The sequence below is a fragment of the Notamacropus eugenii genome, chromosome 1 (assembly GCF_028372415.1).
Source record: "Notamacropus eugenii isolate mMacEug1 chromosome 1, mMacEug1.pri_v2, whole genome shotgun sequence".
Taxonomy (NCBI): domain Eukaryota; kingdom Metazoa; phylum Chordata; class Mammalia; order Diprotodontia; family Macropodidae; genus Notamacropus; species Notamacropus eugenii.
This window is the reverse complement of record NC_092872.1, coordinates 366,130,723-366,148,908: the sequence shown is the minus strand read 5'-3', so window position 1 is coordinate 366,148,908 and position 18,186 is coordinate 366,130,723. Positions and strand designations below refer to the sequence as shown.

Sequence of the window (18,186 nt, the reverse complement as noted above, 5' to 3'; positions counted from 1 at the left end):
GTTCTTTGTTCACTTCTCCAGCCTATTTCTTCACTTTGTACTTTATGTTAAAGTTGGGTTCCGTTCACCTGGAGGTAAACAAGATCTGGCTTTTTCATGTTGCTTTTTGCAGATATTTTCAGTGCTTCCAAGGTGTGGTTATCCTGGGAGAGGTGTGGTCACTTCTCTCCTAGTCTATTCTCTTATCTTTACCAAGGAAGGTCCCCTGTTTCCTTTGTTCTCCCTGTAGCTGCAAGTGCTAATGCTCCTCCTGGCCCTAGAACTGTGACCCCAAACTGCTCATGGGCAATAACATTGCCAATTAGCACCAGCTCCACCCAGTGCCAGCAAAGGGTCCCCTGTAATCTCTTTCTTCCCAGTTGTCTTACCCTCTTAACGTCTCAGGGCTAAGAGCTGCCAAATCCACTGGTGCTGTCCCAAGAGTGCTTCCAAGGTCTACCTCTGGTGATCCTTCTGTTTTAGGCCTGTGCCCAGCTTGCTGTTAACAGACCTTTCCTATGGACCTCATAAGTTGTTTTAGCCTGGATAAATGTCTCCCTTTAACCTTTTATTGCCTCTGCTGCTCCAAAATTTGAGGTGTTGTTTTAAAGTTATTTAGAAAGGTGGGAGATTTCAGCTGGGTCCCAGTCTACATACTGCTATCTTGGCTCGGCCTCTATTCTGGACTCGATATCATATATCCAATTAACCTTTTCTACCTTGATAACATCCCGTGCAACTAATTGCCCTTATCTCTATTCACAAAGCTACCACTCTAGTTCTGACCTTCATCCTTTCTCCACTGGACTACTACAATAGCCTCCTAAACAGTCTCAGTCTCCAGGTGATCCTTACTGCAACTGATCCTTCATACTGGTACTGACTGAACCTGGGGTTGACCATGTTACTTCCTTACTCAATAAACTCCATTGTATCCTTATTACCTATAGGATAAAAGATAAACTCTTTGCTTATTTTTCATAACCCTTCCTCACCTGGCCCCAATCTACCACTCCACTCTTATTTTACATCATTTCCCTTTATCACATATGCCACCCTCATCTTCTATTTCAAGGCTTTTTCACTGACTGTTCCAGGTACCTGGGATGCTCTCCCTTCTTATCTTAACTTCATAGAGTACCTCAAACCTTTTCAAACCTAGCTAAAGCACTACCTTCTCCATGAGACCTTTCCTAACCCTCTCCCCTGCCATGACTAGCCCCACTCCTTTGTGCAGTCTATGTATACTTATCTGTTTACTTGTTGCAGCCCCTGACAGAACCTAAGTTCCAAGAGAGCAAAGATTGTTTCATTTTTCTGTCTTTTATCCCCAGTTCCTAGCACAGTGTCTGGCACATGACATTTATTTAATGTTCACTGACAAATTAGTGATTAGATTTTTTTGTAAGAGGGGAATATTTCTTATCAGATAGTTGCCTGAATGAGAGGCAGACAACCCAGCTCTCACATCCCTGCTAGAGGAAAATCCTTATATTTGTATGAGATCAAATAATAAGAAATTCCATAAGAAATTACAGTGAGCAACTTCTCCCACCCCAGAGGTTAAGTCAGAGGTCTGAAGGCAAAAAGGAAAGCACCATCCCTCCCCATCCCCATTTCTGCTCCTGTGCCACAGCAGAGAGCTATATACTGAAAAAGCCCTGGATTTGGGGGGGAGAGGGGTAAGAGAAGACACACTTTGAGGTCCCTAGCATTCTGTCCTGAAGCACAGAAGGCCTAAAGATTTCTGAACTTCAAAGATCCAGGGAAAATCTAGAAAGTAAAGGACAGCTCAGGAACCCAGGACAAGACCCAGCAGGGACAAACATCCCATTCGCAAACACAACATGGCACTGGAACAAAGCCCCAGTTCAAGAACTGAGACTGAAAAGATGAGTAACTCCAGGGGGGGAAAATCTACCTGCATTAAAAAAAAAAAAATCACTCCAAAACATATCCCTGAAGCATAAAGAGTGCCTCCATAGCAACCATACCATCGTTTCCAGAGACTCAATGGAGAAAATGGGATTTTCTACGAAGACTACATGAGTACCCAGAAGAAATGAAGCAATTCATAAAAACGTAAATAAAAGCTCCATAGGAAAGAACTGGAATGAGAATAATTCTGAAGAGAAAGTGGAAAGCCTGACCAAACGGATTCCCTAAAAACTGGAATAGATCAAACAGAAATCAATGACTCTATAAGATGGCAAGAAATATTAAAACAAGATATTGAAAAATATAAAGGAAAATGTAAACTGATAAAAAAAAAAACTGACCTTAGAAACAGGTCATGGAGAAATAATTTAAGAATCACTGAACTCCCAGAAAAACAATCATTTAAAAGAAAAAAGTTTGGAAACAATATTTCTATAAATTATAAACGAAGACTTCCTAGATCTATTAGAACCAGAGGGCAAAGTAAAGATAGATATTATCCACTGATTACCATAGATATTATCCACTGATTACCTCCTGAAAGAAACCAGAAATGTCTTAGCCAAAACCAGTGCTCTCACATCAAAGAAAAATAAGTTGTAAGCATCTAGAGAGAAGCAATTCAAGTACAAATGAACTAAAGTCACACAGGACCTGGCAGCTGCTACCAAAAGGCAATGGTATATCTTTGAATGTAATATTCCAGAAGGCCTAAGACAGAGGTTTACAGCCAAAAATAACATACAAAGGTGAGTATAATCTTATGGGGAAAAAAGCAGACATTTAACAAAATACAGGCCTATCAAGTATTTCTGATGAAAAGACCAGAGATGAGTAGGAATCTGAAATGTTCAAACAAGAATAAGAAACTCAGAAAGGTAAATTTATTTGAACAAATTGATGTAACACTAATACATATCAATGGTAGAGAAGAAATAAGTATTCCTTCAGAACTTTAATGTCATCAAAGGGATTAGTAAGAAAAAGAAAGGACCCAAGGAATATTAGTTCAGTTTTTTGAGGCTTGAAAGAGGTACCACAAAACACAAGGAATGCCTTCACATAGAAAGGAAGGAAATGAAGCTGCTAATTCTCATAACTGGAACACAAGAAGAAGAGCACAGAAAAATATGCAGGAAGGAGTGGAAAGCAATGTATGTCATATGCACCTCAATTCTTTTCTGAGATGGACAGTGAGGAGAACAGAACACATACAAACACAGCAGTACTGTGCAGGAAGGAAGATGCCTAGAGCAGGGAAGATGAGGCCAATCACATCCCAGGGGTAGCTTTGTCTTCTTACAGGTAAAACTTCCCAGTGTTTTGGATGGGAGAGAAGTTATGTCAGGAAAATGCTGGTCCTATTACCAACAGGATGGGGTAATGTAAGATGGGGGGTGGGAGGGGGAGTGAGACTGTTCACTAACTGAGGAGCAGATAAACAAAGGATGGCACAGAAATGTAAGGGACAATTTTCGTGCTATAAAAAATGCAGAATGGAACAACTTCAAAGAATCACTCGTAGCATGATATAGAACGAAGTGAGCAGACCCAGGAAAACAATTTCTACAGGACAGCCACAGCGTAAAGAAAAAGAATTTCTGAAAGACTTGAGAAATCTGATCAAAGTAGTGGCCAAACATGCTTCCCACCTATCCCACTAAAGGAGGAGCAGAAAACAATTTAAATTTCTAGACATGGCCATCGTAAATCTGTCTCACTTGACTGTTTATTTGTTATATAGGTACTTCTCCTCCCCTTCATCCCGTTTTGTCTTGGTTTTCAGAGAGGGCCCCTGAAGATTTTAAAGGCACAGAAAAAAAACACAAGAAAGTTTAAAGGGTAGTACAAGAAAAACAGGACAGTTTTGAAAACAACCAAAACCACGCAGCATTTACTGTCTATTTGTAAAAAGCAAGCAGAGTAGAATGGAGCTTCACAGTTTCATAGAGAAATTCTTTTTTATTCTTTTCTGTGTTCTGCTGTGTGAATGGAAATGCTCCCTTTTAGTTTAGATTCAAATTAATATACAAAAACTCACCGAAACTTTAGTGGGAAGGGAATTGGTACAAATGCCTTCTTAACTACAGCCGTCATGACTTCATGTCCCCCCAGCACTTCAAACCTCTTCTTTCTTTTGATTCCCTATTTCTTTGAGATGTGACACCATGTATCTAAATGCCCGTGTTCAATAATGGGTTATCTATTGCAGCCTCCTTCCTTTCCTCATCAGTCCTATCCAATCAGTACCTTTTGCTTCTACTTCCATATCATCTCTCAGATCAGGCTTGTTTTTCCATTACCACCACTTAAATACAAGTCTTAATCATTGCTTTTCTTTCAGAAAAACCTGGGAAGACATGCAAATCGATGCAAAGTCAAGTAAGCAGAACCAGGAGAAAATGCACACAGAAACTGCAACACCATAATGAGGGTCAGCTATGAAAGACTCTGATCAAACAATGACCCAAGACAACTCCAAAGCACTCATGATGAAAACTGCTCTTCACCTCAGAGACAACTGACAAACAGAAGAATACTCTTTTTCATATTCATTACTTTTTGCCTCCCCCATCCCCAACATGGCTAATACGGTAATATTTTGAGTGACTTTACAAGTATAATGGTTATTATATTGCTTACCTCCTCAATGGGTGGGGGAGAGAATTGAACTCAAAAAAAAAAAAAATACGCTATTCTTCCTACCCTGTCATTCTTTTCCCTAGTTCTTTTTTCATTCTTCTTTTTACATCATTAGTTGATTAAAATACTCCTTCTCTCCTTTAACTTATTCTGTTAGTTTTAAAATATTCTATCTTTTTCTAAAAAGGATTTCTTTACTTTGTTATCTTCATTAATTTCTCTTTTCTATTTTGATTCTTTCATTCACAGTCCTTATAAAACTTTATTTCTTCTTTAATCTGTGTTCTGCATAGAATTAAACTTTTTATCTTTTGCTTCTTTGGAGAAATTTGCTAAGACAGATTCAAGTTTTTCAATTGTCAATTATTTCTCCTTTAATGGGTCATACATTCTGCTCTGAAGATTCTTATTTTCTCTTCTACCATTTGGGAACATCCTGCAGTGATTCCATACTCTCTTGGGAATCCAAAGTTTTTCTGCCTTATCATGTGTTGCTTCATATTTCTTTGTCTTGTTAAATTTACTCAGAGATTTCTAGGTTTGTTTAGAGGCCATCTTCCCTTCTGTTATTAATAGCTAACCTACTAATTAATCTGGTTGCACTCAACTTTTTAAACAGGATTGTCTTCTGAAATCTTTGGTAACTTCAGTAACTTTTTTAAATTCCCCTACAATTTCTTTTCTTTTGATGGTAGAACCCTAAAGGTTAGAACTCAAAGGTGTCTCTGCCTTTTCCCACATTTCACTGGGGAATTCACTTTTCACTAGCCTCAGTCCCTACACCAAGTGATCTCAGTGAGAACAGAACTGGTTTTAGCTAGATTCTAGTCTCCTTTCTTTCTGCCTTGGTGCAGCACTCCACACACTGGCTCATGCCCCAGTTCTGACCAAACTTCTGATTTCCTAGACCTCCACCTACTCTATGGTCATTAATCACCAGTTTCCCACAAAGCTATCTTGCCACAGGACGCCTAATCTGGAAGCAGGTCTCAGTGCCACTTGGGAAAAGCCAATTTCATCCTCCAGGGAGGGTGGCAGCAACAAGACTACCCTTGGGGCTTGGAGCTCTGAAAGAAGCTGCTTTCAAAACATTTTCAGAGTGATTAATCTTTCTTATGCACAGACTATCATTACTCTACTCAAATCTTTCAATAGTTTTCCTATTGAAAATTATGCTTCTAGGTCTGTTAGCCTCTCCTGGAATGCCATCCTAGCTTGGGGCTGCCCTGTCTTTCTGGTCTTTCCATACTCTGGACTACTCTGTACATCTATCCTGCTTTTTTTCATCTTATTTCTTCTTTCTAGAATGAATGCCCTGCTCTCCCACACACAGACACTGTCCTGCTGTGCCAAGTTCTCGCCAGAATGCCATCTCCTTCATGAAGCCTCTTTCAATATCTGCCCCCGAACAGCTGCATTTTACATAGCATTTTCCTTGCTCTTCTCTTATGCATGTATCTTTTGTTACCTAGTTATTGATGTTAAGGTAAACCACCAGAGTGAAAACTCCGTGTAGGATAAGGGACTATCCCTTATGGATTTCTGGAAGTACCACACCCAAAGGGCTCTGCACACGATGGGCTGCTGAATAAAATGCCTTTTCATTTTAGTTAACTGGTTAACAACCAAGATGAGTCTTGCCCAATTTTAGTTCCTTGTCTTAATTAACTAAAACTATGTACAACATGACATATAAATTAGCCAAAGAGACTCACAAATTGTTTCAAAGACAGTTAATAAAACACTTCCTGTGACTGTGGCCTCAATGCATGACAACTCCCTGTCATTTCTTCTTCCCTTTCTCAGGCAGCTCTGCCAAGGAGTTACATATAGTTTCTTTTGCAATATTAGGAAACACAAAATTTTATCATTTGGAGGCCAAGTTCAATGTCAATGCAAGGATTTTATATAAACTTTCTTCTAAGATGTGATACCTTGTGAACTATGCCAATATTTGTAGGGTTTTAAATTCCTATCAATATCAACTGAATTCACCAGATCTGTGAAAACAAGGGAGCAGTAGTACTAGATGACACACTATGGCTAAAGCATCGGGAGAATACATACTTCAAGTTGAACTCAGTTCTCAATCATAAAATCTTTGCTCATGATTTCCTTTGTTTTCCCTGCTGACTTAAAAATGCTGCTTTCTGCCCATTCATACATAAAAATAATCAACTGTGGGGAGGGAAAGGGAGAAACATACACATGCCAAAATTTGACAGACTAGGATAAAAGAGAACAAAACACAAAATCTATGTACACTGTTTATTTTATCTAGGAGTCCTAACTTCTCAATCAACATTAATCAGTCTAATTGTCTCTCTGAGAAGTCATCACAAGTAGAGGCTGGCATTATCTTTAATTCACTAGAACTAGTCTGATATTGATATTTATAACATAAGGCTGCTCAAAAAAGCAAACGGAAGCTAAGTTATAACCTGAGAGAAGCCATACACAGGCTCTTTAATTTAGTCTCTTTCTCAGTGACCCAAATAAAGTTACTCTCGTTGGCTCTTATGCTATACAGACCATAAGATGTCAGAAATCATTCTTTCTAAACTTGCAGCTTCATTTTTGCTTATGGTTTCAAATACTCAAAGCTTTCACAGTTATCAATGATATTTAACTGATGGTCCTCCTTAAAAGCCCTGCCATTCATCAAGGGCTATAAATGTAGAAATATTGTCACTCACATTCATATAATTTTTCAGTAAATGGGACACAAAGTACAGCTTCACGTTATAAAGATAAAGCATCCTATGTTCAGAAAAGATAAAAATCTGAGCTAAGACGAGTGTGAACCATGCTAGTTCACTCAAATTGAAAAATCCATCAAAGCCAGTGACCACTCCTCTAAGCCAATTCCTTTCACAAAACATGCATAAAACCTATTTACAGCAGGACTGGGAAATAATCTCTTGAATAATATACCTAAATTACTGCAATTGGTACTTTACCTGAGGACAGAGGGCTTCCAGCTGGCTTGCTGACATCCGAACCAGCTTCACACCTTCTTCATTGTTTGAAATAGAACAGGCTAGGTTAGCCACCTAAATGAGAAGGAAAAAAAAAGAATAAATACTTATTTTATTGCTCTAAGGAAAAAACAACAATATTTACCAAGCCCACATTATTGCTTGCCAAGAAAATCTGAATAGTCTAGCCCTCAGGAAACATTCCACCAACATGATCTACCCTTCATTAGCTCTCACACACCACCACACAGGGACATGCATCCTTTCTGACCAGTGCAAAAAAACTCATGCGTAGTGCTGATTATTAGGTGCTATTCCTACACATAGTTTTTAAACTATTTTCCTGACTATTTGAAGACCAACTGAAAATGATTAGAGCTAAAAGCATCTCAAGACCATCTAATGTCAGCCAGTTTTTCCCCCCAAAGAACATTTAATAATTTTGCTGGTCTTCCAGGTGAAAGGGAACTAAATAAAAATAAAGCTCCTCCCCAAGACATCACATGGCCTGTACTTATAAGACTAGAACACAGAATGTCTACAGATTGTATTAGTTATTCCACACACTTGGTTGCTTGAGGTTTTAATGCTCAACTTACTAAAATGTTTAAAACTACTGATAGCTAACTGGTAGTTATATTTAAAGGCAGTTATCCATTGTCTGATCTGATTTTATGTGAAGTTGTTATTTAACAAAATCTTGAAAGCACGTCATAGGGAAAAATAGATCTTGTCCCACTTTGCTATGCATAATTACAAGACAAAATACAACTTGGGAGTTTAACTTGAAAAACATTCTCCTCTTCCTCTTTGAGCACTCTCAAGGTGGGCAGCATCAGATGATCTTATACTTGTATAGCTGCGTAAACTTATGGAATCTTATAGTTGTGGAACTCAAAAGTTCCCTAAAAAATGGCACTTACAGACCAACAAAGATCAGATTTAGAACATCTGGAGTATACTACCTATTTTTGAAATGAGGAAACTGAGGTTCAGGGAAGTCAAGTGACTTATTGAATGAGTGGGGCTGAACCCACTGTAGTGGGGATCAAACTGTAGTGGGGAAATATTTGACAAAATCTGAATAAAAATACAGTACAACACAGATAATGTTAATTTGGTGGTTTCTAAGTCAACGTGTGACAGGATTCACTTCTGTTAGTGTTTGACATTACTGGCATAATTGATAGAGAGAGTGCTGGGTTGCTGCCTTGGCCGCTAGCTCTGTGGACCCTGGCCAGTCACTACAATTGGAAATAAAAAACCCGAGAAGTTGGTGTTTGTTCCATAACTGACTGACAGTCTCCCCCTCTCTGAACCTTCATTTCTCTATTTTCAAAACAGTAGTGATTGCTCTGAATTCTTGACAGACATTATAACTAATGGCTTTATTTACTGGGTTTTTTTTCAGATCAATTTGTTTTTGAGCATTTACCAAGTACAGGTCTTAGCAGTATTTTCATTATTCTTTCAATTCTTTGAATATTTTGGGCTTGATTCTCATTTTTACAGGAAAAGGTGGTCAAGTGCTGAGAAATACAGGTTTCTCCAACATCTCACAGCCAATTGGCCCCACATTTTAACATTACCTCTCCACATTCCTCATTAACTAAGGTTTAAGCGATGTTCAAGTTGAAAATATTAAGATTTCTTAAACTTATAATGTGTAGTCACAATATTTAGGATTTATAGAGGACATACAGCAACATTAAGTCAAACCCAGAGGTGAATTTTCCTCAGAATTGGACCCTGAATCCTTTTATTTACCCTCAGAGTCATAAAATTTATTTCCAACTATTACCTATTTAAAAGTCAAACTCCTTGCGGGAAGGAATGGTGTGGTTTTGTATGCTCAACACCGGGCCCAGTACTTTTACAGAGAGGCAGTGTTTAACTGAAATTTTTATCTTCAGCTTGCAATTCCCTTCTAAATTACAGACCTGTAACACCAACTGCCTTCACAATATTCCCTCACGGGTGACTCCATCATCATTCCAAACTCAACATGTCTAGAACTGAACTCAACCACTAGGTGTCAAGCATTAATTCATGCAGTAAACATTTATTAAATGTCAACTTTGTTCAAGGTAAAAAATTAGATAATGGGGAATACAAAGATGTCTACCACCGCAGACCTTGTTCTTAAGCTTATAAGCTAATGTTAAAATATATGCAGTTAGCTATCAGGAAAAATAAGCTAACTGCAATGGATAGGTCCAGACAAACTATTGAGAAAATTCAATCGAAGAAAATTTCAGGATTGGAAGGAACCTCACAGAACCTCTAGTATAACCCTTAAGTGAAAAAAAGCAAACAAACAAAAAAGATCTTTACATTGTACACAACAGGGGTTCTTTGAGCCTCTGCTTGAAAATGTCCAATGGGAAAGGAGGGAACCCACTGCATTCCAAGGCAGGCCATCTGACTGCTATATAACTTTTATTAATGGGAAGCTTTTCTTTATAGCAAACATACACCTGAATATTTGCAGCTAGCACACAGTTCTGATTCCTCAGAAGCTATGACATCTTGTGATAAGGCTGTGACTTGTAGCCATCGAGCACCACCTGAAGAATATTGACGTCAAACAGACTGCATTTGATTTCAAACACTGCTAAGCAGCTGAATGGTATTCTTAGGCTGATAAAGTACTCCTGACCCACCAAAGCTTTTCTGCGTGTACTAGTCAGGCCATGTTCTTTTTAGCGATCGTATACCACTCACTTAGAAGATACTGTCATTTTCCCAAGCTTGATACAATAAGCGCATCACCAGCCACAAACATCTCCATTAGATGCTTCTTCTCTTTGGACTCTGTGCTCAATAGCCATCCTTGACAACTGGCAAAAAAGTATCTGGCAACAATTCCTCTCTCTGTTATGAACACAGGGTAATTTCATGATTTTTTCTTGTTTAAAATATGATACTTTAATATCACTATGAAGATCAGATCAGGAAAGGAATTAGGTTCAATCCTCCTACATTCTAAATAGGTCTCATATTAGTTTTAGCAAATATTTTGAACAGAAAACATAACAAAATCACTTTTGATCTCTACGACCCAATACACCTAGTGCTTGAAAATGCAAGAGACCCAAACTCAATGTGTTTCATAGAGAAAAGTACTGTAATGCAAGGCTTCAACTTTCCCCAAGGACACCTTACTTACTTTAATAGAAATTCTTTATCTTATAGCAAGGAAATAGAGGCTCAATTTTTGCGAGCGGCAAAGATTCCTGCCTAAAGTATATTATAGAAGCTTTTAAAGAATAACTAAGAAATCATGATTGCAGTTTGGATGTCAGTGTTCAATTCACATTTTGACTTCCACAATTTATAATTCACAAATTATAAATGTACTGTAATCTTAAAATTATAAGGATGATTCAACCCACAGTTCAGATACACATTTCATACCAACATCCATAGTTACTAAACATTAAATAATAAAGGTTATGTCAATGTATAGTTAAAGGAACATTTAATTTGGAATATGAGGACCTGGGTTTGAAGGCCAACTCTGTTCCTTGCTACCCTGTGGGATATCTTAGGCAAGTCATTTAATTTCTCAAACTAGATAGGGTGTCACAAAAGTCTTAGGGCAGTTTAAAAATGTTATATCTTAAACAGTACAACATACTGGACTGTTCTAGGAGGAGAACTAAGATCATGTAATGACAGATAAAAAAATTCAAAGACACCCAGCGTCATTAGACTTTTTTTTCCCTTTTTCAATTCAAAAGAGACAAAATGTCTCTTTCTTTAGAATAAGGGAAGCATTTTTATAAAGAATGCTCTTAAGGACCAGACTATAATAGTCTTGTCTTACGTAAACATCATTCCCCATATTTTGTTTTCTCATTTTAAAAGGATTTTGCAGGGAGCAAAGTTAGAGAGCCAAAGGTGGCCAAAGAAAATGAGATGACTGAAAAGTACACGAGTATATTACTGATAGAGAAGTTAATACTGATGGGAAATATTTCCATTTTAGTCTACCTTAAGTTGAAGCACAGCTTGAAAAATTAACTTGATATGAAGAAAAAAGCAATATGTTAAAAGGTGTTAGTTACTGTTAGGTTGAAGAAAATCTATACAATTACAACAAACAGTAAACAAAAGGACCCAGAAGTGTTTCATTGAGTATGGAGAATTATTATTGAAAAGGAGTTATCACCAGGCATTTAAAATACGTTACCAATAGGAGAAAATGGCAAAAAAAGAAAAATAAAAAAAAAATTCCAAAACCTTTGGATCAGTAATGAAGTTGGTTCATTTTGCTCATATGGGATAGTCAAAATTCTGAGTCCTTGGGCAACTATTACAATAATGACTAAATAAATGATATACAAGCTGAAAAAGACACCTCACTGTAAATAATTCTTTCTTTTCATGTGAAGTTTTTTTTAAAAAACACACTTATTAACAGTAATTCAGGTAGACCATATATAGCAGAGCTGCATCTACAAGGACATGTGTGAACCAAGGAACCAGTATCTAATACAAGGGCCATGCATGAGTTGCATGAGTCAGGGTGTTAGTTCCAGAGCCTAGAGGCAAGGTTCAGTTTCTAAAATCTGATCTTATCATGCTATAATAGCCACAAGTATTAATACAGTTAAAGCAACTTTTATTGCTGTTCGGTTGTATCTGACTCTTTGTGACCCCATTTGGGGTTTTCCTCGCAAAAATACTAGAGTGGTTTGCTATTCCTTCTCCAACTCATTTGACATAAGAGGAAACTGAGGTAAGCAAACATGGTTAAATGACTTGCTCAGGGTCGCACAGCTAGTAAGGTTCCGAGGCCAGGCTTGAACTCAGGAAAGTAACTCTTTCGCATTCCAGATGGGGAACATGATCTACTGAGCCAACTAGCTGCCCAAAGCTACTGGTACTGAAAAATAAAGGACATTTTATAGCAAAAAAACCAAAGAAATAAGGCAAGTCCCTTCAACTGAGAAAATGGTTTAAAAACTAAGATATACAAATGTATTGAAATATTATTATGGAGAATAGTTACTGAATATGAGAAATTCAGAAAATGCTGTCCAAGACTTGTATGAAATGATATTGAGTAAAAATGCAGAACCAGGAAAAGAATCACATAATGAATAACTATGACAACAAAAATGGATGCAACACTAACAGTCAACAGGATTGAGAAAAAAAGACAATGACCAATATTGGTTCCAAAATGTCTAATATTAGAAGCTACTTTATTTCTCTCAGTTGAAGTGGTGGACTACAGGTTGTAGGTGTTACATGCTGTGTTAAGTAACTGTCATTGTATGGCTCTGCTTAACTACTGGTGTTCAAATAAATAAATATACATATACAATATAAAAAATGGAAGGCACCATGGGGGCAGGATTAGAAAGTGATCATTATATAAATTATCTAAATTTAGATCTAAATTTTAAAATGGTATGTAAATAAATACATCATAAAAGAACACGATTTCCCTATTTCATTTGGTCTATGAAAAAAAGTGGGTTTTTTTTTTCAATTAAAGATATGCATAAGACTTCCAAAAACTAAGTTGGAAGAGCCAACAAATCTGCTCAGATTTTATTTTGGTAATGTAACAAAACATTTATGAAAGAATAGCTAGCTCTCTGCTCAGCTCCCATTTTAAAAAAATTGGTGGCACAGATAGCAATTAGAAAGCTTTATGGCTTCATGGTGGACACATTTTGAATCCTTTGAGTGGATGGCAGCATGGTACAATAGAAACTCTGAGGGACTTGGCATCAAAGGACCTGAATGTTTAGCTTCATTTTTGTTCGCAAAAAGTATGTTTTTCTAATGGCCAATAATTTACACCATCGCATATAAGAACAAAACATTTTAGGACTAGTCTGATTACAAGAATTTTACTTAATGAAGACTTGAAGGTAAGGGAGATTTTTCTCAAAGAGTGAAATACACAGCAAGGTAATATGTCAGGTTTATAAGATTATCTTGTCAGACCATATGTCTACTTCAAAGAGAGCATGCCCAAGATTAGTGCAAGAGCCAAAAGGTCATTTTATTAAAGAAAAGTTCTTTCTGGCTGTTGCGAATTTCCCACTGATTTTCAAAGCGGAAAAAAAAAATCTACTTGAGGAAAAGGATATAATCCTTCTGGTGTAAGGGGACGGCTATAATTCATTGGAAAGAAACAGAAGACTAGTTTCTATTGGGAAACACTCCAATCCACACAGACACACTTTACCTGAAAAGGGTAATTTCCTGGAATCCTACTGACTAAGGTGTCTCTAACTCCTTGACCTAGCTATTTAAATCTTTTAACTTCAGGGAAGGATGAAGGCCAAGCCCAGTAATGAACAGAGAATAAATTGATCCTGTCTTCGTACTTTTTCTTTCATTTCAAATGAATTCCACATCTGTTTATTAAGGACCTAGAAAGTACAAGTGGATGCTAATACAAAGGAAAAAACAAAACTGTTCTTTTCTCTAGGAGCTAACATTCTATTGGATGAATTCAACATACACAGTAAAGAAAAAGCAATCTAATTTGAAGATACAGAAAACTCAGGAGATAAGCACTGAAGACTTTTGGTAGGAGATGGCAGGTAAGACTTGAAGGAAGCTAGGGATTTCTAAGAGGTTGGGGTGAAAAGTAATTAGAAGTAGGTTTGGATGGCATAAAGGAAGGAGATGTAACACTGAGTCTGATAGGGAGTGAGTAAGTTTGAACAAAGAATACATGAAGGGGACAGCTATGAAGTAAGTCTAGTTAGGTCTAGATACGAGTCAGATTCTTTGAAGACCAAGCTGAAAAATCTGTATTTTATTGTATGAACAACAGAGAGTCACCGAAAAATTTTGAATAAGATTGGAATGGATGACAAAGTATAAAGAAAATATGACATAGGCCAGTTTGGCTGGAGTAGGGAGTGCATGAAAGAGAATAAGGTATGAAGGATTTTGAATGCCAAGCATAAGACTTCCTATTTTATCCTAGAAGCCAAGAGGGAGCCTCTCTAGAGATTCCACAGCAGGAGACTAAGATGTTCAGGTCATGGTGTAGAAATACCAATTTGTCACCTCTGTGGAGAAGGATCAGAGAGGGCAAAGCCTGAACACAGGGAGACCAAGCAAGGTACCACTGAGAGTTGATGGAGACTTAAATTGGCATTGTGGCTATCGTAATAAAGAAAAGGGAACTGAAGTTGACTCCACAAGCAGCTACAGCTGGATAGAAGGCAAAGCAGTGCAGGGAGGACAACAGGACAAGGTGGCACATCTGAGCAATTAGAGGGATGGTGATATGCTCAGCAGAAATAAACTAAGTCTCTTATCTCTGTGCAGTTGTGATTTTTATATCCTTGTGCAGCTATTCCATGACTACATTACTGAGAATTCTCTGGTCAAAATAAAATGTGAATTGCTACGTTAACTAAAAGTTATCATCCTTGATTTGGCATGGCATGTAGAGAATTGCCAATTATTTCCTTGAAATCTAAGTGGTTATTGAGGGCCCTAAAATGGAAACCTGCTCTAATAAATATAACACTGAAAAAGGGAGGAGACAAAAAGATTCAGGAAAGTAAGTGCACAACAGTGAAGCATTTCACCTTTACTCAAAATGAACTTCTTGCTAGTTCAAAGCGTCACGTAACTTAACCAGAAGAAGAAGGTTTTGCCTAGAGATGTGACAATGAGGTGTGTGCAGCACTGTGAAAAGGCATTCCCTTTTCATGAACACATGGAATTATATACCCAAGTATCTACATCACTGATGTGATTTAACTGTTTGCAACATGGCATGACAGCCTGTGATTCTGTCTCATACAGTAAAAGGCAATGATTAAGGCTTACTAAATAAAGTGGAAGAGGGGAGAAGCGAGGAAAGGGTTGAAATGAGCTGCGATGGGGAACAGCAAACTTAAGATAATAGAACTAATCATGACCAAGAACTTTTGGGGTGGTGAAATTTAGGATGGAAAAGAAGCCCAAATATAGAAAAATATGTCCAAGTGACACACTGACTTGATTAACTATGATGTAAAGCAAAACAAACTCCACGATTTGAGGGTGACAAGCACAGAAAGTGCTGTTTCCATTACTCAAATGCAGACCTGCTGCTCCTTGAAACTTAATCCAAGCACCAAGCCACGCTGCATGATGGCACATTATGGGACTAAAAGTGCTTTATCTGCGGCTTTAGGCACTGCTATTTCCAGTGTATGAGGAATGAGTGAGCACTATGGTTGTGCAATCAGTCTTTGTATGCTGCTTTAGAAAGCCCTGTGTCACATGGCCACTATCACATAAGAGAAGCATTACTGCAGTATTCTTAAGGAAGGTACAAAAAGAACTTGAAATTTCCTGTTTTGGCTCTTCTTCAGAGTTGTTTAATTGATATTTCACATGAACAGCCAAAATAGTTCATTTGACTAGAAAACTGAACTTTGTATTCAGCACACAATGAATTCTGGTCAGACTGATAATGTTCTTGGAAGTCAGGTTTAAAATAAATAATGTAATTGCTAATGTTTCCCACTAAATATTTTCATATTTTAAATCTAGATAAACATGTTACTATCTAGTCTAATAATGATTAGGGATCTAAATGTACCAGATACATATTCTAGAGCATTTGAGATACACACACACATAGACACACTGTCCTATGAAATATCAGTTTTTACCTTTTTTGATACATTAATGCCTCCAAATTACAACATGAATAAACAATTTCCTTAATAAACAGAAAATCTCTCTCATAAGGGATCTATCCTTTCTTTTCATGTCTCCATATAAACTACTATTATTACAGAACGTCAAAGCAAGGATTATGTGATCAGCTTATAACTGAAAGGGTCTTCAGTAGTCTTCTAATCCATACTGGAGAAGTGGGAGAAAGCATTTGAACAATAACAAAATTATACTATATGATCTCTAAATACTGAGGGGTTAAGATACATTTACTTACTACACTACTACTTTTAAGAGTGTGTCATTTCTATGCACTCTTCGGCACCACTGCTCAGTTCGGACTGTATGCTTCTGCGATAGAAACCATTTACATTTACACATGTACAAAATAAATACTATTTGACATTTGTGCTGCATCATAAATATTAAGTTACAACTAAAGATGCTTTACTATCTTATACAAAATCACACACATTTTTAAACATATCAGTTTTCTTTTCCCCTAGGGAAAAAAAAGCTTGTTGATGAAATGGCATGGAGGAAAAACATTGCTTACTTACCTCAATTAGTTTGTTAGCATGTTCACGGAAAACCTGAGCATACTCTTTAACTTCTTTTTCATTTCCATTCTTTGCAGCCTCAATCAATACCAAAAGTGGCACGTTAGTTTCCAAGAATGAATCTGAAACGTGGTCCATGACAGCTTTGCGGAGCTAATAATTAAATTTCAAAAATTTAATTTTATTTCTGCCAGAAAGTAGATTGACTTTTTGTTAAAGCTTCTATCTAATGGAAACATACAGTAGGCTTGATTGTACTAAAGAAAAATGAGGTTGCTCATTTAAAGAGGTTTAAAATACTACTACCAAGGGCAGCATTTCAAAACAAGCACGGTGTAATCAACCATAGCGGCAAAACACATTTCAGAACAAACATAAACACTGCACTTGAATGACCACATTTTAGCAAGCCATCCTAGTGTCCCAAGGCTGCATCTTTTCCCTTGATGGCGTCACATTTCTGAGGTAATGTCAAAGAGTATAAGTACAATGTTACACAATCACACAATTAGACTGTGAGCTCCTTAAGGGCAGGCACTTAATATAATGTGGTTGTTTTTTTAAATTATCCTTAAGAAAGGAAGAAGATAACTATGGCTTTCTCATCTAACTGGGGTGATACTTATCAAAAGTAAACAACAAATGAAAACTGGCAATTTGTCCAGTTTACGCAAACATTTTATTACATTCTCTGACACAGCTTCTTCATTAGGTAGAAATGGAAAAGATTTAGTGATAGTCTTTTTACACTTGTTTTCTAGTCTTCTGTAACAGAGTGGCACTCCAACCAGCACGAAAAACCACTGCTGCTATTTTATTATTACTTGTCATAAATCAAGACCAAAACAATCGAACAAGTTAAACTTCATCAAAATGTATCACTTCAAAATAGCCTATCAGATGTATGTTAGTCTTCTTTAACATAAAAGAGGTAAGTTTTTGATCAGATGCTAAAGGAAAAGTAAGCCACTAATATCTCTGCCATAAATGGGTTTACATTTAAGAGATTCTTCAGAGTCCTCTCACATGCTATTAAGTTACTTTAAATGAATTCTGTTATCCCCATTTGAGGTTGCTTCCATTTCACATTGCAGCTAATTTTCTGTTAGTCCCAATGTGACAGAATTAGCCTGCATCCTCATGGGGCCTGATTAGTCACTTATAAACTCATTAGTGAAAAATGGTCAGAAAAGGTTTTTTGTGGAGAACTAAAGGGTACTAGAAAATTACTGAATAGTTCGTGTGTGTGTGTGTGTGTGTTTATGTAGACCAAGGCCTACTGGATAAGTTAGCAAGAAAGCCAGCTGCTCTTTCCCCTCCAGTGGAGAAGAAATGAACTGACCCATGATCAAAGTGACTTAGATATCCCACAGATATCTGTGGTAACAGCTTGGAAAATCATGATAACAGCTTGGGTCCGGTCTCTG

General features: G+C 37.2%; 1 protein-coding gene across 1 annotated transcript in view; it reads right to left on the bottom strand.

Moving 5' to 3' along the window:
* CTNNA1 (catenin alpha 1) overlaps positions 1-18,186 on the bottom strand; it is a 154,114-nt gene that overhangs the window by 25,883 nt on the left and 110,045 nt on the right. The window contains exons 9-10 of the mRNA XM_072630419.1: positions 16,760-16,912; positions 7,521-7,613 (exon numbers count right to left, since the gene is read on the bottom strand). Of these exons, the coding sequence (XP_072486520.1) occupies positions 7,521-7,613; positions 16,760-16,912 (246 nt within the window). The remainder of the gene's footprint in view (positions 1-7,520; positions 7,614-16,759; positions 16,913-18,186) is intronic.